We start from the raw sequence: 26475 nt of genomic DNA, 5'->3' as shown, positions 1-26475 counted from the left end.
AAAAAAAAAAAAAAAAAAAAAAAAAAAAAAAAAAAAAAAAAAAAAAAAAAAAAAAAAAGGTTTGGCCTTTGAGCGGTTGTAAATGCTACACGTGTGCAAGGCCTAACTCAAGAATAGAATAATAATGCTTTCTCTTTTAGGGTTTTGTTTTGTTTCGAGAGTGGTCGGTTATCGTACCTGAATCTCGACGAATCTAGTTAGGTATAGTTGTCATGAGCTCAAGAATGGATGTACTCGGAATATTCGTTCATTTTGAGAACGAAAATTCATGTTGTTTCCATTGAACTATGTTCGAATTGGCTCTAAGTCAAGGAGCAACACGAGTACTTTCCAAGTGACCCCCTAAGTTGGTACTACTATTACCCGAATATGTTTAGCTATAGAGTCTTGATGGAATCCAATGGTTATCGTACTGGAATCTCGACGAATCTAGTTAGGTATAATTGTCATCATTTTATTTTCTTTCCCGAGCTCAATAATTGATGTGGTGCGAGAGAATGGAAATTGATGTTGTATCTACTGAACTATATTCGAATTGGCTCTAAGACGAGGTGCAACACGAGTACTTCTCAAGTGACCACCTAAGTTGGTACTATTGTTGTCCGAACACGTTTAATTGTAGAGTCTTGATGGAATCCAATGCATTAGTGCTAGCCCGAGTATCAGAGGTTGGATTTTGCACACTCTATCAGGTACGGTATTCATAAATGACATGACATGGACATGACAGAGTCAATGACTCGATAGAACCCGGATGGATGAACGTTTTGGGATGTCTTGAGATTATGAACGATACGTGGGCCCATTCTCGATAGCATTATCAAGTGAGCTGCAATGGCTGACGACACCCTTTGATTTGGGATGACGTCATGACATAGGGATGACGTCATGACGACGTTGCATTGAGAAACTTTGACCCCGAGTAAAGACAAGGTCGAGCCGGGAGGGAGGGTGGAGTCAAATTAGGTAAATAATGGGGCAATTTAAAAAACACTAAAAAAAACTCTTAAATACCCACTCAAATGACTCATGTATCTCATTAATTAATAAGTTTGTGTAATTAATTTTTTAAAAAAAAAATCTAGTTTGATTACTAGATTTTGTAACGGTAGATTCAAATATAAATTAAAATAATAATAATAATAATAATAATAAATAAATAAATAAAATTTATAGATTTTTAAATAATTAGACATAAATTTTTATATAATGAGAAATAAAGTTATGTAGATTTACATTAACAAATATAAATTTTTTAATATAAAAAATGGTTTAATATTAAGAACAATGAGGGTAAATATCTGACATATAAATGGAATAAATAATAATTCAATTTCTTCTCTTAAAAATTTAATACCCACACATTTATATCAAATTTATATGGAAAAATTAGCCATTTTTTAATACAGTTATTTATTATTTTTATTAATATAATTTCTAAAACCTTAAATTTTAATGTTATAATATAGCCTTTTAATAATTTAAAAAAATTGGTCTTTAATTTAAATATTACAATTAAAATTTTAAAATCAACTAATTTATTTTTTAATATATATAAAAGTGGTGTGGAAGACGGAAGGTATAATTCTGCTTCCAACTGCATTTATTAACTGACGAAAAATATAATTCAAATTCCAAAAATTAATACGTGTTTTATAAAATCTAAAAAATAATTTATAATTATTTCGACCATCTTTGTGAATAAATAAAAAAAGAGAGATAATTTTTTTTTTGGAGGAAGTAATATTTAATAACACAATTTAAAAAAAATATAAAAATTTATATCAAATAAATTGATTTTGCACATAATTTTTTTTAAATAAATAAAATTAAATATGATACCATTTATGTATTAAATTATAAATATAACACATTTTTTAAAATAATTAATAATATAGTATATTTTCTTTTTTAATATTTTAAAATAATTAAATAATTTAAAACACGCTAACCAAAAACAATTTATTGACACGAATTAAGATTAATTTAGATATTGATTAAATATATGATTTACATATAACTAATAATTTTGGTTATATTCTTACACATTTTTTATATATTTATAAATGATGAATGTTAATATAATATTAATAATAAGTATTTTATTTCATTTAAAAACATCCTTAAAATGTACTAAATGTTGTCTTCTTTTTTTTTCTAAAAAAATCTTATTAAATTATTTATTCAAATTTTTGTTTTTAATAAGAGTAAAATATTTTTTGGACCAATCAATTTTTATTTATTTAAATTAAATACAATTTAAATAAATAAAAATATTAATTTATTTACTTATTAAATTTTAGTGATATTTTCATTGTTGTCATACACTGGACATGGAAGCTATAAATATTAACAAAACCGTAGTTTTACTACAAGAAAGCCAAAAGCAGGTGTTTGCATCGAGAAGCGGACAGCTACGGAAGTGGTGAAATTCTCGCAACTCGCCCTCTCCACCTCCGCCGGAACCGCTGCCACCTGACCTTCCTTTTTCATCTCTCACTCTTCAATCTCCATTGCATTTCTTTCAACACGAAGAACGAGTTTTAATTCCACTGTTTTACAAGAACTACAGATTTGATAATTGGATGTAACCGTTGTAACTTTTTTATTTGTTCCAAGTGGATTTTGGAATTTCAAAATTTCAGTGAGTGCGCGAGCGATTTTGGGGGAATATGCATGTTAAAGGCGTTTGACTACTGTCCGAATCACTGAATTTTTGTTTCAACTTCCAAGAGGCGATTTGATCAGAAATGGCTGGGAACGAGTGGATAAATGGCTATTTGGAAGCGATATTGGATACTGGTGCTTCCGCCATTGAAGAACAGAAGCCGACGCCGGCGAATTTGAGCGACAGAGGCCATTTCAATCCGACGAAATACTTCGTCGAGGAAGTCGTCAGCGGCGTCGATGAATCGGACCTTCATCGGACATGGCTGAAGGTCGTCGCCACTCGCAATACGCGCGAACGGAGCTCCAGGCTCGAGAATATGTGTTGGCGGATTTGGCATCTCACGCGCAAGAAGAAACAGGTTCTTCGATTCTGCCTCTTTTTTTCTTTCAATCGTTCTGTGTTTTCTGTTCTTTGTTATGATGATTATTTTATCTCTGTTAGGAAGATTTGTGGATTTGTTCGTTCTTTTATTGCTTTTTGCTACCATTGATGTGATTCTGAAGCTTTCGGATCGTTTGATTATACGATTCGGAACTTTTGTTCTTACTGTGTCTGACTCTGTATTGCACCGTCCGTTGCTACTCATTTTTTTTCTGCTGAGAATCTTCCAGAAATGGACGACGTCCACACAACCTGATTTTCTAAACGCTAAGCTTTTTTTTCTTTTTCATTTTTCCCCTTCCTTGTCGTATTATATATATTGGTATTAACATAATAATAATAATATAAATTTAGTTCAAACTTCATAGTTTCCATTTGTTCTATATGTTCATCTGCAATTAACGCACAAAATAATAACAATAATAAAAATAACGAATCTATAGAATTTTGTTGAATCGTTTGAATATCTCTAGTCTTGCTAGATAAGAAGGGATGAGGGAGGCAATTGGGAACTAATTTAATTAGATTTTAAAAATTATATGAGAAAAAAAAAACAAAAACAAGATTTTGCCCTTTAATTTTGTAGAGATATAAAAAAAATTGTCCGAAATTTTTTTGCACTGGCTTAGTTATTAGATGCTAATAGTGATTTTTCAATTTGGTAATTTAAGCAAACCATGAGGACTAGATTGAAATTTTTTTAAATAGTAGAAACCAAATTTAAACCGAGCAGAAATCTTAGGAGGCTAGAGTGAGGATTTTAACCTGATTTTGATTTTGATTTTAATAATGTTTTAAGCCGTGTATTTTCTATTTGTATCTATTTAGTCCTTATACTTTGAAAAGATAACAATTAAGTCAGAGGTATATATATAAATAGATAGATGTGAATGAAATATGGGCAGTAATAGAATTAATGTTTGAACTTATAACTCAAAGTGCAAAAACAAAAACATAAAAACTAAGAAATGTTTGAACTCATGATTTTCATGAAATGTTTGAACTTATGATTTTCATGATAAAAGGCTATGAACTGTATATAATATTAAACAATAATTATATTTTTAAGATTGATATAAGAATCTTAATACGTTAAAATATGTGAATTCAGATTTTGTTCACTGCATTCCGATAATGATCTGGATGTTTATGGAAGCTTAAATCTGTTTTACATTTTGGTATTTGATGTATATGTGAACTTGCAAGTAAGAGTGTGAGTAGCTTCTTCGATCGCCACATTTATCTGATAAAAATTATGGTGTTTTCTTCTGTTGAAAAGGAAATAATTTGGGGATTATTACTTGGTGCACTCAAAGTTTTTGTGTACAGTTGGAATGGGAGGAGCTTCAACGGTTAACAAAATGGAGATTGGAGCGGGAACTAGGACGGATGGATGTAACAGAAGAAATGTCAGAAGACTTATCAGAAGGAGAAAAGGGGGACGCCGTGGGTGAAACGGTGCAAAATGAGACCGTGCAGAGCGAGGCCTCAAAGGTTCCGCTCCAGAGGACTATTTCCAACTCAGAAGTTTGGTCGGAAGAAGAAGATAAAAGTGAAAGGAAACTTTATATTATTCTTATCAGGTACCTATTTTTCTAATTCAATAATGCACCTAAATGACTGAACTATATGTTTAATCCTCCAATGTTCTTGTTGTTCTTCGTCGCAGCTTGCACGGTTTGGTTCGGGGAGATAACATGGAGCTTGGTTGTGATTCTGACACTGGTGGACAGGTGCAGACCGATGTCGTTAGAAGAATATTAGTTAGTAGTTAGATTTTTGTTATCTGATCTGATCCTAAATGGTGTTTCTATCTTAAAAAAAACGTTTTCAGGTCAAGTATGTTGTAGAGCTTTCTCGTGCTCTAGCACAAATGCCAGGGGTATATAGGGTGGACCTTTTTACGAGGCAGATCTTGTCACCCGAAGTTGATTGGAGCTATGGTGAGCCAACGGAGATGCTAAGTGCAGGAACGGGAGATGGGGAAGGTGATATCGGAGAAAGCAGTGGAGCGTATATCGTAAGGATTCCGTTCGGTCCACGGGATAAGTATCTCCAAAAAGAATTACTGTGGCCCCATATCCAAGAGTTTGTAGATGGAGCTTTAGCTCATGTTCTTAATATGTCCAAAGCTTTAGGTGACCAAATTGGTGGTGGTCAGCCTGTTTGGCCATATGTCATCCATGGACATTATGCCGATGCTGGGGATAGCGCTGCTCTTCTCTCAGGTGCTTTGAATGTTCCGATGGTGCTGACGGGACACTCGCTTGGAAGAAACAAGCTCGAACAGCTTCTTAAGCAGGGACGCCAATCGAAAGAAGATATTAATTCAAACTATAAGATAATGAGGAGGATTGAAGCAGAAGAGCTTTCTCTTGATGCTGCAGAACTTGTGATTACAAGCACCAAACAGGAGATCGAAGAGCAATGGGGACTTTATGATGGATTTGATGTCAAACTCGAGAAGGTATTACGTGCACGTGCTCGACGTGGAGTCGTTTCCCATGGTCGATACATGCCGAGGATGGTGGTAAGTTTTATAGTTTCCTTATCTTTTATTGCCAAGTTAACCATAAGTAGAAATGTAAATGGTAGATTCTTGCAATATGTTACTTTATTTGGACATTCTAATGAAGAACTCAAGACCGAAGTTCTTTGCAGGTCATTCCGAAAGCGATTCCGATGATATGGTCTGATGTAAGTGTCCAATTTTGATCTTTTTCCTCCTTTACCACTCTTATTCAACCATCTTACATTACATTATTAGTTCTCCTCTCAAGTTATGTAATTGTATAGGTGATGCGTTTTCTTACAAACCCCCATAAACCGATGATATTGGCATTGTCGAGGCCAGACCCGAAGAAGAATATAACGACTCTCTTGAAAGCGTTTGGAGAGTGTCGTCCATTGAGAGAACTTGCTAATCTAGTAAGTAGGATTTTGCAATAACATGTTTAAGTTATGAATCATATGATAAATGCCTTCTGTTAAATCATGAGTTTTCTCCTTATTAGACGCTGATCATGGGAAATAGGGAAGATATTGATGAGATGTCGGCTGGTAATGCTAGCGTGCTCACAACAGTTATAAAGTTTATCGATAAATATGATCTATACGGTCAAGTTGCATATCCGAAACATCATAAGCAATCCGATGTTCCAGACATATATCGACTCGCAGCAAAAACAAAGGTTTATTCGAGATCATTAATCTACATTATCATCCGTAATCATACCGTAACTGTGACATTAATAACTTGTTTTTCGAAACGATGCTAGGGTGTTTTCATTAATCCAGCACTGGTCGAACCGTTCGGACTTACCTTGATTGAGGTTGATTTTCTTTTCTCTGGTATCATTAAATGTATTAGATGATTTTTGTTGTATTGATTCCTTTGAATTAACGTAGGCTGCCGCGCACGGGCTCCCGATGGTGGCAACTAAGAACGGCGGACCGGTTGACATTCATGAAGTAAAGAAAACCTGATTTCAAATCTTTATCATGAACTCATACTGTTACTTATTCGATCTGAGTAACCATGTGAACTTGTTTTTGTGATTATAGGCCCTACACAATGGTCTTCTTGTTGATCCTCATGATCAGCAAGCAATTTCTGATGCTTTGCTGAAATTACTATCAGAGAAGAACTTGTGGAATGACTGTAGGAAAAATGGTTTGAAGAACATACACCTGTTCTCCTGGCCAGCGCATTGCCGCACGTACATGACTCGAGTGGCAGCCTGTCGAATGAGGCACCCGCAGTGGCAGACCATCACCCCGGGGGATGAAATATCCACAGAGGAATCCTTCAATGATTCTCTTAAGGATGTACAAGATATGTCGCTTAGACTTTCGGTTGATGGAGAAAAAACATCGCTGAACACCTCGGTGGATGTAGCTGCATCCATTGATGACCCTGATTTGCAGGACCAAGTGAAGCGAGTTTTGAACAAGATAAAGAGGTCGGGGAACGAACAGGCAGACGCCGAAAAGGGGAACAAAATGCTGGAGAATATCCCTGGAAAGTATCCGGTTTTGAGACGACGACGCAGGTTGATCGTTATAGCACTTGACTGCTATGACAGCAATGGTGCTCCAGAAAAGAAGATGATCAAGATATTGCAGGAGATTATTAAAGCTGGTAATCTCGACACTCAGGTTGCACGTGCTTCGGGTTTCGCTCTATCAACAGCAATGCCATTAGCAGAGACCATAGAATTCTTAAGGTCTGGAAAGATCCAACTAAACGAATTTGATGCCTTGATCTGCAGCAGTGGCAGTGAGGTTTACTACCCAGGTTCTTATGAAGAAGATGGAAAACTGTACCCTGATCCAGATTACGCAACGCATATTGATTATCGTTGGGGATGCGACGGTTTGAGGAAAACGATTCTTAAGTTACTGAATGCATCTGAAGATGATTCGGACAAATTTCGTAGTCCGGTTCAGGAGGATAAAACATCAAGTAATGCACATTGCATCTCTTACTTAATAAAGAATCCCAGTAAGGTAGGCCAAAGCTAACATCTTCAAATTGCAACATATGTAGCTTTACTTGAGATCACATGAACAGATTCATTTTCTTTTGGTCCTTTTCAGGCAATGAAAGTTGATGATTTGAGGCAAAAACTCCGGATGCGTGGGCTTCGGTGCCATCCAATGTATTGCCGAACGTCGACTCGAATGCAAATTGTTCCGTTACTTGCATCAAGAGCTCAGGCTCTCAGGTTTAACAACACATGAATTCATTCACTCCATAACAAGTTCTAAACTTGTGCTCTTTCTTGTGCGAAATGATATTATAAACCTCAACTTTGTTCTTTTGGTATCGACTATAGGTATCTTTTCGTGCGATGGAGACTAAACCTTTCGAACATGTACGTATTTCTCGGGGAGGAAGGGGACACCGACTATGAAGAGATGATAGCGGGGACTCACAAGACGATAATCATGAAAGGAATGACGAGCAAGGGGTCGGAAGATCTGCTGAGGACATCAGGAAGCTATGCAAGAGATGACATAGTTCCAGGTGAGAGCCCACTGGTGACATTCGTTAATGGGGATGCAAATGCTGAAGAGATTGCAGGTGCTATTAAGAAAGTTTCATTATCTGCCTCCAAAATGTGAGCTTTCTTGCTTCATTCAGCTTCCTTTTACTCTGCTTTCTTCTTCTTTTTTTCTTTCTTTCTTTTTTCTCTTTGTATGGTGTTTATAGCTGTTGAGCTTAAGAACTTGCTATTGTTGTTGAAGATTATATGTTCATTACCATCTTTCTTCTTTACTTGTGGAGTTTTTAATGTGAATGAGAAATTTAATTTATATATAGAGAGTATAGACAGATAGATAGATTTATATATTTTTTGGTCTTTGAATAGCTATTTTAGTTTTTTAACTTTAGTACCAAAACAATTTTGATTTTTTACCTGTACACACTCTTTTTCGGTGATTGAATTGTAGAAACTTCAAAATGAAGTATGTTATGCTTATGCGATCTTTTATGAATTATTCTATGAAGTAAATAACAAGGACGAATCCTAAAACGACCTGTGTTTGTCTGGGAAAATAGTTTTCACTTTTAAAATCAATTTAAGAAGTAGGTAACGTACCCAAGCTTTGCAATTTTGAAATAGAATTCGGTCTCGAGGAATGTAGATAGATGAATGTTGGGGCAATTAGGTATTGAATTCTTATTTCAATTTTTGGTATGAATTTGATGTATTTCGGTTTTATATATTTTGCCTCTTAATATTTTTTATACTTTGTTAAAAGTAAAATAGAGATAAGAACAAAAATGACTAAAAATAAACATGAAAGTTAAAAATAAGGATTAAAATATAATAATTTAAATTTTAAAAAACATAAAATATAATTTTAAAGAATATTGTTGGAAATTTGGAGTCGATCAAAATGCCTATAACCGTAAACGACAATGAATTAGGTAATATTTAATAAATAATATAATCATAAAATAAAAATATAGATAATTATTTATTTATCTAAATTTTGACTCGAACTATTAAACTATTAAATATATTTGTTATTTTTTATTATTATTGATAACAAGCGTGTATATATATATATATATATATATATATCTTTACGTATTTTGATTTGTGTTTTGAATAAAACCTAAACCAGAGCATGTTTCAAAATAATATTCAAAATAGTAATTTTATTGCAATGGATTTTTTTTTTCTAATTAATCTATAAAAATAATCTTTACATTATTATTTTAAATAAAAACTTTTTAATTAATAAATATCATGATCAAACCGAACAAATCTAAATTTATTGTTAATATAGTTTCGCTTTTCTATCCATAATTATTTGCATACTCATTTTTGTTAGTTCTATTCATAATTATTTTGCAGGCTCATTTAATATTTGATCAATTATTTTATAATATAATAAAAATAGTAAATAAATAATATCATATTTACCCCTTGAGCTATGAGTGGTAAATATATTAATTAATAAACGTAAAAATTCTATTAATATTACAATATTATTAATAAGCGTAAAAAATTCATATTAATAAAAAAAAGGGAATATTAGTGTCTTCCTTACAAGTTTCAATTAAATGTTAATATATTTATAAATTTTATAGTTAGGTGGATCCTATAATTATATTATTTTAATATAATAAATATGAATATGTTTTATTCATTAATTTTGTTATAAAAAATTAATTGATTAATAAAATGTATACGTATTATTATTAAGATTGTCATTATCATTTATTTCATTTAAAAAAGATCGTTACAATTAATTACCAAATCAATTGTTATATCATTTTTCTCATTAATTTACGATGGTTTAAATAATAAGCTAATTTAATAAAAATATTAATCAATTTTATAATCCATCTAAAAATAAAATTTTTAATAACCTCTCCAATGGAAAAAGAATCTAAAAAATACTAATTTTGAAGAGAAATAGTAAAAAAAAAAAAAAAAAAAAAAAAAAAAAAAAAAAAAAAAAAAAANAAAAAAAAAAAAAAAAAAAAAAAAAAAAAAAAAAAAAAAAAAAAAAAAAAAAAACTAAATGGTTAATTAAAAAATACTTTTAAACTTTAATTTTTTTTTATTAATATTCTATTAACTTTTAAAAATTAAAAGATTACTTTTATAGTTAATATTTGTTAAAAAAAATTTGTGAAATTTTAAAAATAGCATTAACTCCTATAAAAAAAATTTAAAATAATTTTTGCGATAAATATATAAATTTATATATCAATAATTCATAAATTTTAATCATAATATTTTTTTTATACGTATAAAGAATATTTTAAAACTTTCTAAAAAAATTATTTTTTGATTTTTTAGTCTAGGATAATTTTTGAGATAAAGTAAGGATTTTTTTTTTTTAATAATTAGTTTAGCCTAAATAATATCACTTATATTTATTTTATTTCAATTTTTGTCCATTTTGTAGGTTCTTCAGAATATTTCAAAAGATTTTAGAGAAAAAAAAAAAAAAAAAAGCCAAAAGGAGTGCGTCACAGACCAGTTTACCCTACTTCCTCAAGCGCCCACTGCGACCTGTCAACGCCGTCGTTGTTTCCGAGTTGCTCTAAAATTCTCCATTTTCTTCTATCCACCATCCCGATTCTCGCCATTTGAGGTGTCCAAACGAGGAAGAATTCATTGTTGCAGAACAAACCTTTGATTTTTCAGGCAGATTAATAGAGATGGGAGACGTCTCAGGCGACGCTGCCGCTGGCGGAACCAAGGCCACAATACTTCCGATTCCAGGAAAGAGGAATATTCTCATCACCAGCGCTCTTCCGTACGTCAATAACGTTCCTCACCTCGGCAACATCATTGGCTGTAATGTTCTTTCTCACTTGTTTATTTATTTTTCCGTGTCTGATTGATTGAGGATAGTGTTGTTTATCTGCATTTCTGAACGTTTGAGTTTGAATTGGTTCCTGTTTGGTTCTAAGAGTTGAATATGATGGTGTTTTTAGGAATTATGCTGGGTCTGAGTTTTACTTTATATGCGCTCATATTTGTGATGCGGATTGTTGTTATGATCGTAAAAGATTGAATTGAATGTTTTGTATATAGTTGATTTCAGTGTCCTGTTTTACTTCTACCAAGCGCTTTTTTTGTTTGTGCAGGTGTGTTGAGTGCTGATGTTTTTGCTCGGTACTGTCGGCTTAGAGGTTATAATACTATTTACATATGTGGAACCGATGAGTACGGAACGGCAACGGAGACAAAAGCAATGGAAGAGAAATGTTCTCCTAAAGAGATTTGTGACAAGTAAGATTTTTTTCAGGTTTTGGTTCGTCATGTCTTTTTGAGTATTTGCGGTCACTGATTCTAGAGAATAATTTCCTTGGCTTCTTTTTAACCCATTAAGTCCATAATGTGTGCTCGCTTGATGCTACAATTTCTGAATTCTCTCCACTCTTTCACGAGCATGGCTTTAGAAATTGAATAGGAATCTGGATTTCAAGCTTGGGTATTGTCTTCTGGATTCGGATACTTTATTCACACTCACTTTATGGATGTTTCTTCGTATTCAATTTAGCTTGAACGGTTCTCGTTATGCGTGCATGTAATTTCTAGGAGACTTTTTAAAGTTTATCTTTTCCTTCCTTGTATTATGGTTTGATTTGGCTGAATTATATGTACTTGTACATTTAATCGACTGGTTAGAATGGATTTTTCTTTTTGGTGCCCTGCAATCCTTCTCTTTATCTCTTGAATGCCACTACTGTTTAGAAGTGAGCTATGTCTCGGAATGATTTGGACCTTATTTAACTATTTCTCCATTGTCAGGTACCACGCAATTCATAAAGAAGTTTATAATTGGTTTGGTATTAGTTTTGATGAATTTGGGCGCACATCATCTCCACAGCAAACTGAAGTTTGTCAAGCAATATTTGGAAAACTGCTGGAGAACAATTGGCTTTCTGAAAACACGATGCAACAGGTATAAAATTATTTATCATTTGAGTTCTACTTCTGTTCACTGGTTTCACGCACAGAATTTATTTATTTATTCTACCCATAATTCAGCTTTACTGTGATACCTGTGAGAGATTTTTAGCCGATCGGCTCGTTGAAGGCATCTGTCCCACTCCAGGTTGTGAGTATGACTCCGCACGTGGTGATCAGTGTGAAAAGTGTGGGAAACTTCTAAATCCAACTGAATTGAAAGATCCCAGGTGCAAGGTACTTCATGGACTTCCTACAACTGAAAAACATTTGTTTTCATCATATACAGAACCTTTTATTAGGTTTAGCGAACATTCCACGACTTTCAATGAAATTATGAAAAACATTCCACTGCAGAATCAATAGACTAAAATTTCTTCTTGAATCATCATGAAAGATTCCTCTACTCCTCGCCAGTCAAACAAATCTCCAGTTGCTCGGTTGTTTTTTCTTTATCCTGATCCTTGGGGTCTAATGGAGTAGAGCTTCACAAGAAAATACTGTTAGCATTTTTCGTATGCCCTTCGCAAAGAATACATCAATTCAGCTGAATACATGTATTACTAGCTTGAATTTTATCATTGGTGTCAAGACTTCCCTTGGGCCAAATCCATAGGACACTTTAACCTTCTTTTTGCATTTTTCTCTTTGCACACACTGGCGAAGAGAGGTCCTTTGGCATTTACATCCTTCTTCTTCTTCTCTCTCTTCCTTGTTTCAAAAAAATTATTGTTAAGAATAATAATGGTTTGAGAGAAATCCTGTCGAGTTCTCATGACTGCAACTTAGTTCATATAATTATTATAAGGATGAATCTATTATTAATAAGGGAAGTTTGGAAAACCTATTGAAACCTGTCTTGCATGAAAAGAAGCCGGAAGAGTCTAGGTTAAAAGCTCTTATCTTCATTGGAGGAAAAATTCTCACCTTGAAGCAAATAAGGGCCAGATAGTTCATATTCTATTGTTGTCAGTTTCAAGCAATGTTTATGTTTATCTAACACATTTGCATGGTGAAGAGCCATAACTTTGCTTGAAATTAGAATTTATGTTATATACCATTAGTGGGTTCTATTGAAGCAATGCTAGCAATTTTCTGCTTTTTCTCACCTCTCTCTGTCTCTATCCCTCTGTTTCTTTCTTATTCTCAGATATGGGCAACATTCTTGTTTCATATTTTCTATCTGAAATTTGAAGTTAAAGGATTATTTGTAGCCATTTACGTTCTAGCGTGGACCTTCATTGGAAACTGGTTTCATTTTGGTTCACCCAAGGCTTTGTTAACAGTTTGAATTAAAAGCAAAAGGTGTGAGGTAGTGTTGTGGAAGCTATAGATCATCATTAATTGTTAACGCCTTCCTCTTAAAGAAGGGGAAAAAAAAAAGAACAAAAAAAAAAAAACGAACCAAGGAGGACAAAAGAACTCATAAAGTCACGCTTATAAATCTAGAAAACAAAAGTTATATGAGTAGTGGTAAGTTATTAACATCTGCAATAGTATTTCCGGGACTTGATTTTATCAGCTTGTGTTAGATTTTCTCCCCAACATTGCAACTTAGTGTTAATACTTTGAAAATAGGTCTGTCAAACAACCCCACGTATCCGTGACACAAATCACATGTTTCTTGAACTTCCTTTGCTAAGAAATAAACTGGAAGAATATATCAACAAGACGTCTGTGGCTGGATCTTGGAGCCAAAATGCTATTCAAGCAACAAATGCATGGCTTAAGGAAGGGTTGAAACCTCGGTGTATTACAAGAGATCTAAAGTGGGGGGTTCCTGTTCCCCTTGAAAGGTTCAAGGACAAGGTTAGTTGTCTTTTCAATCTTTTAATTGTAATAGTTAGATGGTTTTCTATGATAAATATTTGTTCATTCCCATTTCAATTTTGTTAGGTCTTCTATGTCTGGTTTGATGCACCTATAGGATATGTCTCCATTACATCATGCTACACAAATGAATGGGAGAAATGGTGGAAGAATCCTGAAAATGTGGAGCTTTTTCAATTCATGGGCAAGGATAATGTTCCTTTCCACACGGTTCGTGTCCTAACCATTAAACTTCCCTTATTGACTGTGGAAGAGATCTACTTTTTTTTCCTAAAAAAATAAATGATTTTACGAAAGGCATTTTCACCCTAACTTCTGAGAATGAAGGACCAACATGGCATTTTTATCTAAAAATAGTTTTCTATTTCTTAAAATTGAAAATGTAATTTAAATGCATCTGGCGACATTTGGGATCTTTTTCTCTTTCACATATTGTAATAAATCAGTTGTCTCATCAAAGTAAATATATTCTTGTTAATTTTAACTTTCTCAATCAGAGTTCCAGTTTCCATTATGAACCGCTGATGACTCTCTTCATAACTTTCTCAATCAGAGTTCCAGTAAATATATTCTTGTTAATTTTAACTTTCTCAATCAGAACCGTTGAAATAAATGTCTCTCTCACTCATAAATTGGAACTTATATTTGTTAATCTCCCTGGAATATAATCTGATTCAGGTTATGTTTCCTTCCACTCTTCTTGGAACTGGAGAAGACTGGACCTTGATGAAAACCATTAGTGTTACTGAATATTTAAACTATGAAGCAGGTAACAGTCAATGATTTAATCGGTACATATTTTTTTTTACCTATAATTCATCTGTATATATGAATGATTTATATACATGATTTAGAAACATGTTTCTGTAAACATTTATTCTGGATTTCTCTTACAGGAAAATTTTCTAAAAGTAAGGGCGTAGGAGTCTTTGGTAATGATGCAAAAGATACAAATATTCCCGTAGAAGTATGGAGATATTACTTATTAGCTAATAGGCCTGAGGTAAATTTGCAACTTTCTTGACTCTGGCATTCGTTGCTCTGTTTATAAATAATTATATAATTTTTTAAATATAAATTATGTTAAATTAGGTATCAGATACATTATTCACATGGGCTGACTTGCAAGCAAAGCTAAATGGCGAGTTGTTGAACAATTTGGGCAACTTCATTCATCGAGTTTTGAGCTTCATTGCCAAACCTTTAGGTTGGTACTTTTGTCTTCTTATTTCAACTTCCTTGGGGCTTTTTAATTACTTCCGCTTTAGAAACGAAATTTTCATCTGGTGGAACTTGTAGGCATTTATATAGCTACTAGGTAGAAATGAGTTTTGTAAATTTGTTAAAGATGTTCAATAACTAATAAGGTTAGGCACAGGTGCCCGATTGAGTGGCTGTGCTTCTTATTTTGAAGATCCGATCATTCCAAGTGGGCACCATATTTTATTCTAGCAAGATCTATGACATGTTTCCAAGCACTATATTGACTCCTATCGAAAAAGCAATAAAAATTCCTAAAACTTATTACGTTTTTGTATGAAGAGTTACTGCAGTTTCCTACAGTTAAACATATTTGAATTCTCTATTTACAGGGCAGGGTTATGGTTCCATTATTCCTGATGTATCTGATGCGGACTCTCATGGATTGACATTGGGTTTGGCTGAGAAAGTGGGTAAATACGTTGACCAATATGTGGAATCAATGGAGAAGGTGACTTTTTTGTTAATAAATTGAACTTCATTTTTTGTAATGCTTTTTTTTTTGTTTTTTGTTTTTGTTATAGGAACAGGATATTTTATGATGTTTTAATGTCTTCATCTTCTTTTCCATTCCGTTAATATTGAAATAAAATTGTTCCATGGAATATTTACAGGTTAAACTAAAACAAGGATTGAAATCTGCAATGGCTATTTCAACAGAGGGAAATATATATTTGCAAGTAAGCATAGTCATAGTAATTGACTCGGTTGGATCTTGTTTCTTCTCATGTTCATATACTATTAAATTTTGATCTCTCTTCGCAATCTTTGCCACCCTGACCATTTATCATGCGGTTTCATTCAGACAGCACAGTTCTGGAATCTTTACAAGGAGGACAAACCTTCCTGCAATCTTGTTATGAGAACCTCAGCTGGACTAGTTTATCTTCTGGCGTGTTTATTAGAACCTTTCATGCCTTCTTTCTCCCAGGAGGTAGATATTCTGACTACTCATTTTCCACATTTCTATTAGCAGTAGAGCGTTAACCTATGGGCTGTGTGATCTAAGACCATTCTCTAAACTATCTTATGTGTTAACTGTTGTCATTTTTTATTTTATGTTAAAGAATTTCAAATTAGATTATTTATCATTTGGAAGGAAATTATCATTTCACTATGTTTATCTCACATCCTGTATCTTTTCTTAAAGAAAATGTAACATACGATATACATTTATTAGGTGAAATAGTCAAATGTAGGTATTTGGAAATTATATCTCGTTTTTGTTCTTCTTTACCTCTGTAATTTGTGTATGTACTCGCAGAAAATTATGTTTTTTTAACCTTCACCCATCTCTTTGAAGGTCTTTAAGCAGCTGAATATACCAGTGGAACGGCATATGTCACTTTGTGAAGAAAAAGGAGATATCGAGAGGGCAAAACAACCTTGGAAGATCTTACCTTCTGGTCATAAGATTGGCACACCAGAGCCATTATTCAAAGAATTGGTATGCCTCATTCCTGCATAGTGTTTATAATTTGCTTTTGTTGATATGAATAGGGGGTACACAATTGTGATTGTGGACTCTGATTATGCTGAAAGTGAAATTACCATGGTGATAACTAACATTATTTCTCCAGAAAGATGAAGAAGTAGAACTATACAGAGACAAGTTTGCTGGAAGTCAGGCTCAACGCATTGTAAGAGCAGAAGCTGAAGCAGAGAAGCTTGCTGCTCAGCTAAAAAGCACTAACGTTTCAGGTTAGTTAAATTTCACTGTTTTTCTTATCCTAACCGATGTAGATTTTATGAACAAGGTAAATTTTTTGGGGTTCTAAAAAGCATCAATGTTACGCGGGTTTTACGTATAAATAACCCTTTTTAAACTTCAAATTTAAGTTTAAATCTCATTTTGGTCCTTTTAGCTTCCAAATAATTTTACGTGTAATTCTATGCTGATCCCATACTTTCAAACATTTATTTTAATCTCTGAATCTCATATAAGTAACCTTAGTCCTTGTTGTTATCCTGCTTGTCTTATATTTGAATAACTGGACTTCAAATATGTTTATTAATATGTCAATGTGGGCATGTATTGGAGCTGCATGGGTTGATCAAGACGGATATGGAATGGGCAAATATTTGGCAACATAATAATAGCAAGGACAAAAGTAGTCATGTTCAGAGACCAAAATAGAATTTAAAACTTACTCTAATATGCATTGTATAAACACAAGATATTTAAATTTTAAGATGATTTTCTCCTCACAAACGCTTTTCTAAATGGTTCTACTCATTGTTTCTTGATGAGAAGGCAGTGGAAAGAAGCAACAGGCAAAATCCACAGGAAGCAAATCAAAAGCTGCTGTGGAACCAGAAATTACGATTACAAGACTCGATATCCGTGTTGGCCTAATCACTAAAGCTCAGAAGCATCCTGATGCCGATTCCCTATATGTGGAAGAAATTGATGTGGGAGAATCGCAACCTCGAACCGTTGTCAGTGGACTAGTCAAGTACATTCCTCTTGAAGAGATGCAGGTTTTTGTTAAAAGCCCCCCTTATCTCTTCACTTAGATTGTAAATGTTAGTTCTCAAACTCAACATCATAGAATTTGTTTTGTAGAATCGGAAGGTCTGTGTTCTTTGCAACTTGAAGCCGGCAGCTATGAGGGGCATTAAATCGCAAGCCATGGTCCTTGCTGCTTCCAATAGTGACCACACTAAGGTTAGCAATTTTCACAATTGTTTCGATAATAGCCCACGGTCCTTATTCTTTGCAATTTTTTATTTGTACTTTTCCCGTTCAAATTAAGATTCCTTACTGATATTGGAGACGTTAACTTCAAAGATTTTACTTTACAAATATGATTAGAACTAGTGCAAGTAAGCAGAACCATTCAAATCATTGTATGATTTCTAACGTTTTATATGATATGCAATGTTCAGGTCGAATTAGTCGAGCCACCAAAAGACGCTATTGTCGGAGAAAGAATTAAATTCTCAGGATTTGAAGGCGAGCCCGACAGCGTGTTGAACCCGAAGAAGAAGGTATGGGAGACACTGCAGGTAGATTTGGCTACTAACGCAGACCTGGTGGCATGTTTTAAAGATATTCCATTTACTACATCTGCTGGTATTTGCAAAGTTTCATCTATTTCCAGTGGCTCTATCAGGTAGACCAAAAATCTCAGTCAGAGGACATCCTTTTCCAGGTTTTGAGTTTTTTTTCTTTCTTTCTGGCAGTGTTTTATTTTTCTTATTTACTTTTTTCTTGTAATTTGAAATATTATTATTATTATTATGCTTTATTTATGGGATGATTGGCGAATCAAATTGTCCCACGTCATAGAAAGTTGTATTCAGGTCCTCAGCTTATTTTATGGTTGAAAAATAACAACTTTTTTTTTTTTAATTTTTAAATATGGCTTTTGCTTCATTCCTGATTAACATTTGCTTTGGATGGCCATAAAAGTGATTATTAAAGAAATTTGTTTTTTTATTAGCGTTGGGTAAAATTAATTTATATAAAAGTAAGTTTCCAGTTACTTTGATTTTCAAAAGCCATTAGCTTTCTTAAAATTCTCGTGAATTTTTTATTCAACTTTGTTTTACCCATCCATCCTCTTTTCTTCTTTTTAAAATTTTAGATTTAATTTGTTTCTTCTATATTATTTTTGTTAAATTGTTAATTTAGTTTTCTATAATGTCATGGTTTGATAATAAATAGCCCCCAAATGTGCACTGAAGAATGACAAGGGAAATGATCCTATTTATTTTTTGTATGAAAAGATTCCAATAATAATTTGGAAAATTATTTTAAAATATTGTTCTCTAAATGAAAGATCATAATGTACATCTTTTCAAAAATCAGGATTTTTTATTTCCCAACATTTTTCATCATTTCGTAATATACTTAGAACATTAATAGAATCACAAATAAAATTTGAAAGTCATACAAAACTCCATTTATTTATTATTTCTCTGAGAACAAGATTGTTTCACCAGTCATGTCATAAATATCAATCAATAATAGTGAAAAATCTTTCAACTTTGAATTGAATTTTCCACCACTGGTGGTGACAACAAAGTTGAGCCTATTTGCTCAATCACAAACATTTCTAGAATACCTCTAACAAAGAAAATCATGGATGCCAAAGAAAGAAAGAAAGAAAGAAAGAAAGAACGAAAGTAAACAAAACCCGAAGAGAAGTTCAACCAAGGACATTGAAATAAACAATGAGCCAAAATTGTACAACTACATAAGGATCGGAACTTGTTTCTAGATATCAATCACTAATCTCTCAGAAAAAGATACACAATTGTCCTGTAAACACAAACTACAAGTCAGCACCTAAAGAACAATCTTTTTATATCCTGCCCCTATAAGTCATTCTCTCAACCAGCATTTACATCCATTAATTGAACCAACTAGAACATTTTAGAGAAAGGAAGAATCAAACAGGAAATCAATGCACTAGGTGTAGAAAAGGAGATCAGATTGACGGTTGTTTACGCAACTTGTTTGCGACGTAGAGCAAATGACTGATGTTTGCTGGGGGGTAGTGTTGGAGCAGTTTGAGATTTGCTGTAAAATCGCCTGCAAGTAGGCGTCTTCTAATGAGAATCAACATCGAGCAGCATATTCGGAGAAGTGTTTCCTGCAAATTGATTGATTCAGGTCTAGCTTGATTTTCGTTTCATATGCCCTAGTCCCCCACAACTACAAATGCATACAGATTCACCGAGTAATGCAACAAGAAAATGAACACGTTTTCGCAAAATGCTCGTGCATTTAAAGAGCATGTTGTTATCATGTGCAACCTCTCTTGTATTATATATGCACAAGCATTGTTAGAAATGCCTAAATTTCTGATGACTACCAAAAAGAAACACAAAAACAGAATGAAGCTCATCTAATACAAATAGCTCTCCGAAGGTAACTTGAATCTGAAAGAAAAAAAAAAACTTACCAAAGGACCCTCAGGATCACTCAAAATTGTATCCCAAATGTGGAGGCTGTCTGCAAAATTGAACTCTTGGGTCAAGAGGAGAGTGATCCACCTAAATGCATAAAACTGGGGGTTTACCTGTCATTCAACAAAACAGAAAAATACAACAAATAAATATGTTGTTGAGAAACAAATAACAAACTTCATTTCATAACATATGTAGATATTAAGATATGAAAACTAGAATCTACAAAAAATAGTTGTGCAAGATAAAATGAGCTTAAATTATAGGTTAAACTCATATAAAGCAAGTATGAGAAATTTGTGCCAAACCGAAGCCTAACTCAAACGGTTAGGGTCATAAGTTCAAGCCTCATCCTCCACCGTACTCAGACATAATATTCTTAAAAACAAAAACTTACAAGTGTAAAAGATTATTATGTAGGAAAAAATAGATCTTCTGTTCTCATCCTACCTTCAAAAACAAATACACAAGTATAAATAGGCAAAAATTGGGCAATATGAGGAGTCGGTTTGCTTCAGCACGTAGGCTTCTATGTTGATATTATTTCTTCAAAGATTTTAGAAGATTTGCACAGATCACTCTGAGGCTAATGTCTTAGCAGACACAAGAAATCTTTTCAATCAAAATGTTCAAAAGATGTGGTTCACATAGAAAATGTAGAGACCACAACATTATTTTCTTTTGAGAGGAAACAGTCTCCAATGAAGTAATAAAAGAATTTAAAAGAGGTAGTGGTAAATATTCGGAACAGTAAAGAGAAAATGAGTGAATGGCCATAAGAACTATTGTTCTTTTAAAAGAGAAATATAAGGACTCTAATGATCCACAATCAAGAACCAAAGAATATTTCAAAGCTGAAGAGACTGATCAGAAAACTTTGCCTTCACAATTTCAAAATTATTATGAAAACCTCAGTGCTTTAAGTTTTATCATTTCAAATCATTGCTGAATAGTAATCTGAGAAAGCAGGCGTGCTTTAAGAGTGGCTGCCATACATCAAAAGATGGAACATGGAGGAGATCTATAGGACTAATCATCAAAAGAGCTAAGCACTTAAATAAAATTAAACCCTACTTTGGTTGTTATCTCAAGGTGACGCCAGAGCTCTTCATCATGCTCCTTCAGAAGTTCAGATAACTTTGAGATTGTGGAGCGGATTCCCACAACACTATTATCCAATTGCTGGCAGAAATGATCCCTAAATCCACTCAACAACTCAACAAAACAAAAGAACGTGTCTGCTTCAGCAGATGCCTGAAAATTTAACAGTAAAGGTCAATTATGAAAAAACGTAACAAAAAGTTTGGATGGTCAGAAATAGATTTGTTCATAATATAAACTGCACAAATTTTGCTTTTCACATCTTCATAGTTGACGCAGAAAATGTGCATATTACAAGGAACAATAATTTGGGCTGGGAAAAGAACTTCGTGGTGAAACCGAATTGAATCTTCTTTATCTTTCAAAAAAGATCTCATTTTACTTCTGATAACCAGACAACACATGATCATTAAGGGGAAAAAAAAAACCCATTTAAAGAAAGAACGTTTTCTCTAAATGCCTGTTTTCTGTGATACATGCAAATGATGACAAAGGAGAGGTACTGGTTACTCGATAAAATATCATCCACTAAAGGTATTCACAATTGAAATGAACTAATGAACAATCCATTTAACTCTACCAAACCAAACTTTCATTTTATCAAAATGTGTCCATATAGGCATTAGGAAAAACGACCAACTAATTTAGGTGCTTTTTTGCAACAATACAGAGCTAGCATGACCTATATCCAAATAACCATCAGGGGGATGGGAGATGTAAAGAAAAATTACCACATTATCCTCATCTGGATCACTTCTAAATACATAGAATAGAGGAGCTAAAAGTTCATTCATCCCTTGAACATATCTAATTCCTGGATTCAACTTCGCAAACACAATTAAGATGTTTCTCAGAGCCTCCTGAAAGTACAAAATATTATTAGCATAAGACAAACGTCCAAACCTCTATAAAGCTCATATTACCCATGTCAATTATTTATGCAATAATTAAAGACTAACCTGGTTAGATTTTGCAAGTGATGAGTCCCCAGAGAAGAAGTGCATATCTGGATGAGTACGCTTCACATCCCGGTCAATCTGTTCTATAATCTCAGAGTCCTATCAGGTAGGTGATAAATAAGATGACTAGAATGATGTTATAGCACATGATCATACCGTTATATAACTGTAAAACAGTGCAAACAGAAAAGACATGAAACACAGAGACGGGATATGACTGATCCACTGTTAAAGTAAATATAAAAAATCTAGTAAGGACAAAATCCAGTTCCATAAACGGTTGACTATTTCTCATCAAGCAATCCCTAGAAGAGAACTCATAGAGGATGATCACATAACTGAAATGTTCAAGTTCAACTAGAAAATTAAGAATTTATGAATGGCATGGTTATTCTAAAATCAGCAAACGTCATTCCATCCTCCTAAGAATTCATAAAGTATAAAAAATGTTTAATTCTTTAATTTAGGGTTGAAATCAACATAACTACTTTAGTCCAAAGTTCATCATACTGTTCAATGAAAACTTCATCCTGAGTTAAAGGATTCGGTTTAACAAATAATTAAAGTTCACAGAATTATTTAGATTAAGAGTTCAATAAAGAGTGGCCCAATAATTTTTATATAATACTTTTTCTGTGGGTATATTTATTATAACAGATTTCATAAGATTAGATCAGGGGATAAACATTTTATACACGAGTTTAGTAATAAAGGATACCTGGAAGTACTGGTTCCAGATGCTGGTTTTCCCAAGACTTAAAGGATGCTCCTCTTGACTTATTTCTGACCTTGAGAGCGGACCTTTGTTTGTTTCATCATGCTCGTAGCTTTTGGTCTTCTCCAACCTCCTGGAAATTTCTGACTGACTAGCCACAAAAACATTAAGAAAACCATGTTCGTACATACAAATAGGTAATACAAATTGCAGCGTATCCTCTTTTACTTTGTTTACTATATGGGAACAAATATAGAGAATAATATACCGATATTGATAGGATTAGGTATAAAACAACTGATATTGTCTCTATTAAAATTATTGCATAGAAGGGATAGAGATATACTATCATGTTGTATGCTAATATATAGAATGAAACTACTTTCTAAATTGGTGACTATCCATAATAAAGTAAACAAATGGAGAAGAGGTCCACAAAATACTTCATTGTCTTAAAAAATCCAATTTTCGGCAAGAAAAAATGCTATCTGGGAAAATGGGAAAGAAGAAAAATGTTTGCAATTCTCTCATATTAATTTCCAATTTGTAAACAAGAATTTTCAGTTCACAAAACTAAAAGCTATCAGCTCCATTAGATATATTTTACACCTTGCCGGGTGTACTGTAAAATGGAAAGGACAATAGAGGAGCGGCTAAGCCACAGACAATAAGATGAATCTTTCTACAAAATGTTAGAGAGCGAAATGGAGGGTGAAAGTTCCACAATATGACTTACAGGATTCATCAAAAGCTCTTCTTTAAAATGCTTGTATTGAGACCTCTTTTTAGCTAACTCAGAAGGCCAGAATCCACGATCTAGTGGCAGATAACCCAATAGGAGCTGTGATCAATCAAAGAACCATTCATAATTTATTTTGGACTCTTCACGACAAATCTAGCTAAATTTGCTTCAACAGATAATTTTGACGCACAAGAAAAACTACAAAATACATGCCTTCCAGACGGTTGAACGAATTCCTGCACCATCCGGTATGCCCTGAGACGCAATTTTACGCAGTTCACGCAGATTTATGACCTTCTTCGACAACTGCTTCGAAAAGATGAAACAATCAACAACTAAAAGGAATAATAAAAATAAACAATACAAAACATGCAGATCATCGAACGAAAAGGCAGACCTCAACAAGAAGCTGCGCCTGGCGAGATACGTCCTCGGCAGAAGGACCTGAGGGAGTGCCATTATCGTCGTTGCTGACATTGTTATTAGCCCTGGATTCTCTAGTATCAGACTTGGGAGACTCGGTTCTAATGGCGGTGCTCACAGACGGAGGAGGATTCGGAACCGGAGGTTCGACAAAAGGTTCCGGCGACGACGTGGTGGCGGCCGGCTCAGAATTGTAGCGGTGGAGGCGATCGTCGTCAACGGAAGGAGTGGAGGACCAGAGAGAGCTATTCAGCCAATCCGGCACACGTTTCTTCACCATTTTTGATGTTGCGAACGAATTCAAAACAAAATTACTGCAACAAATTGAGATGAAACTGAGCGATTGCTATTGTTCTCAACCTCTCGCTTCGATTGCTAGGGTTCCGATCTCAGTTTCCTCCATTCTTTCCCTTTTCCGATTTAATTATTCGTAAACATTTTCTCCTCGAGTTTGCCGTTGCCTCTCTGAAAGGGGGACACTCTGTGGACGAAAGTGGGAGAAGGTTGGAAACGCTTTAGTCACCGAGGCCTACAGGAAGTTCCGTGACCGTCAAATAACAAAACGCCACGTTTTAATGCGAAAAGTATGGAACTTATCACAACTGGATTTAATGGAACTGTAAATTTCAATTTCTTTCCTTAAAAATTTTATTTTTTAATTTTATTTTTTAAAGATAATTTAATATACTTTTTCCAAACCATTTTAATTTTTTTTTTAAAGAAGGTTATATTAAAAGCACTTTATCATATTTAAAATCACTACAAAAAAAATACATTTTTAATTATCTAAAATTAATTTTATGAAATTAAACATTAATTTATTTTTTAAATAGTAAAATTTTTAATATTATTTTAAAATACATCCCCAATTATTCAAAATTATAAAAGGCATATTCCAAATAATTTTAATTTTATAAAAGTATTTTAACCCTTTTAAAATCCCTTAAAAATATGTCCCTATATATCTTCATTTTTATTTGTGAAATATTGTCATATTATCTCTAAATTTTGTTAAATAAAATTTCTTCCCATAAAGCATAATTCAAAATCCAAAAGATATATTTGAAGTTTTTTAAAATTTTAAAAATTAAATAAATAAAAACGCATATTTTTAAAAAAAAATGCGTTAATTTACAACTTTTATCCCTATAATTTGAATAAAAAATAGAATTTCGTGTATATAGTCTAATAAAACGTCATAAATATGAGAATTTTATCAAATCATATATAGATCAGACCCATTTAGAATCCGAAAGGAGGGGGACAAATTTTATAATTTAACATAAAAATGTATATTAATTTTAATAAATAAATTGAAGACTTTTAGTCTATTATGAGTCCAATAATTACATTTCTCCAAAGCAAAGGCAGGGTGAAGCAAGAACAGTGCAATTATGTCTTATTAATATCTCTATTAATTTTCTTTGTTAATTTATTGATATATTATAAAAGGTTGGAAAAAATCTAAATAATTATTTATTTATTTATCTGGCTAATAGTTGTAAAGCAGAAAAAAAGAATGAAAGAGAAAAATAATTAATCGGTCTAACGTGGAGGGAATTATGAAAACGTTTTACCATCTTTTTAATGTTTTCAGTATAATTTTTTAAATAAAAGCTTTAATAATTATAGCATTTCATATTATAAAATTATTTCTCATTTTTTATTAAAAAAATTAAAAATTCACTTCAAACATTTTTTAAATACATTTATAGAATAATCCTGAAATATTCAAAAAAGTAATATTAAAAAGTTTGAAGACACGGAAATAGACGATTTTTTTAATAGAGGTAAAAGTTGTTAATGCTATTTTTTTTTTTTTTTATAAAGATATTACTCATACTAACAATATTATTTTAATAAAAAAAAATAAATTTTAAAAATATTTGTTAAACATAATTAATATTTTACCTTAGGTAGAGTTGAGAGTTGAGGAGCAATGATCTTTGCTTCGGTGAAGCATAATTGGGCCACTTAAGCCCAAAATGCTCAGGCCCAAGAACGGCCCACGATCCTTGACTAAGTTCCTTTGCCGTTTCGATCTCCGAAATGGACAGAATTTGAATCGTCCCGAAGCCCTAACCAATGAACTCGAAAAAACTGAATCGAAATTCGAAATGCGAAATAGATTTCGCTCGATTACCGTATTGATTCCGCTACAGCTCCAAATGCAGGAAGAGATTCGATATCCAACCGTGCATAATCAAATCGTCCCGCTCGAATGCACCAAGTTCGCCCTAAAATCTCCAAATTCATCAATCAATCAATCAATCAATCATCAACTAAGCCCTAACCAATGAATTCGAAAAAACTGAGTGAAAGTTCAAAATGCGAAATCGATTTTGCTCGATTACCGTATCGATTCAGTCACAGCTCCAAATGCGGGAAGAGATTCGATATCCAACCTCCGTGCATAATCGAATCGTCTTCTTTGTTCTCTGCCTGTGAAGGAAGAGCTCTAATGCTTTTGATTTCCGAGAGGCTTTCGAGGAGGGAAGAAGGTGGAGGATCGTTGACGCTGATTCGTT

General features: G+C 33.2%; 3 protein-coding genes across 4 annotated transcripts; 2 read left to right on the top strand and 1 right to left on the bottom strand.

Moving 5' to 3' along the window:
- Nucleotides 1–2388: 2388 nt before the first annotated feature.
- Nucleotides 2389–8333, top strand: LOC111494894 (probable sucrose-phosphate synthase 2). 2 transcript variants are annotated; one of them, XM_023144875.1, is made up of 12 exons: nt 2389–3029; nt 4382–4635; nt 4722–4785; nt 4887–5582; nt 5714–5749; nt 5849–5980; nt 6067–6243; nt 6331–6384; nt 6461–6523; nt 6617–7561; nt 7652–7779; nt 7891–8333. In XM_023144875.1, the coding sequence occupies exons 1-12, from the start codon at nt 2751–2753 to the stop codon at nt 8177–8179; spliced, it is 3117 nt and encodes a 1038-aa protein (XP_023000643.1). In that variant the 5' UTR covers nt 2389–2750; the 3' UTR covers nt 8180–8333. The 2 variants fall into 2 exon arrangements, with proteins under 2 accessions (XP_023000643.1, XP_023000644.1); XM_023144876.1 differs by having other exon boundaries at nt 2924–3029; nt 4369–4635.
- Nucleotides 8334–10526: 2193 nt separating this feature from the next.
- Nucleotides 10527–18424, top strand: LOC111494895 (probable methionine--tRNA ligase). The gene is made up of 17 exons (XM_023144877.1): nt 10527–10881; nt 11175–11319; nt 11842–11995; nt 12082–12237; nt 13579–13809; nt 13897–14040; nt 14509–14599; nt 14727–14833; nt 14923–15037; nt 15423–15541; nt 15705–15770; nt 15896–16024; nt 16394–16537; nt 16671–16791; nt 17345–17571; nt 17657–17758; nt 17980–18424. The coding sequence occupies exons 1-17, from the start codon at nt 10743–10745 to the stop codon at nt 18208–18210; spliced, it is 2421 nt and encodes an 806-aa protein (XP_023000645.1). The 5' UTR covers nt 10527–10742; the 3' UTR covers nt 18211–18424.
- An 815-nt stretch (nt 18425–19239) lies between these two features.
- Nucleotides 19240–24445, bottom strand: LOC111494265 (TBC1 domain family member 13-like). The gene is made up of 9 exons (XM_023144168.1): nt 23922–24445; nt 23738–23830; nt 23519–23623; nt 22786–22929; nt 22068–22166; nt 21840–21968; nt 21082–21261; nt 20004–20120; nt 19240–19691 (listed from the first exon to the last, which is right to left on the bottom strand). Exons 1-9 carry the CDS (start codon nt 24225–24227, stop codon nt 19527–19529), a joined length of 1338 nt encoding a protein of 445 aa, XP_022999936.1. The 5' UTR covers nt 24228–24445; the 3' UTR covers nt 19240–19526.
- Nucleotides 24446–26475: the final 2030 nt, after the last annotated feature.

Source organism: Cucurbita maxima, unplaced genomic scaffold (assembly GCF_002738345.1).
Source record: "Cucurbita maxima cultivar Rimu unplaced genomic scaffold, Cmax_1.0 Cma_Scf00020, whole genome shotgun sequence".
NCBI lineage: Eukaryota > Viridiplantae > Streptophyta > Magnoliopsida > Cucurbitales > Cucurbitaceae > Cucurbita > Cucurbita maxima.
Note: the sequence above shows the minus strand (reverse complement) of the source record. Positions and strands in the feature narration are given on the sequence as shown.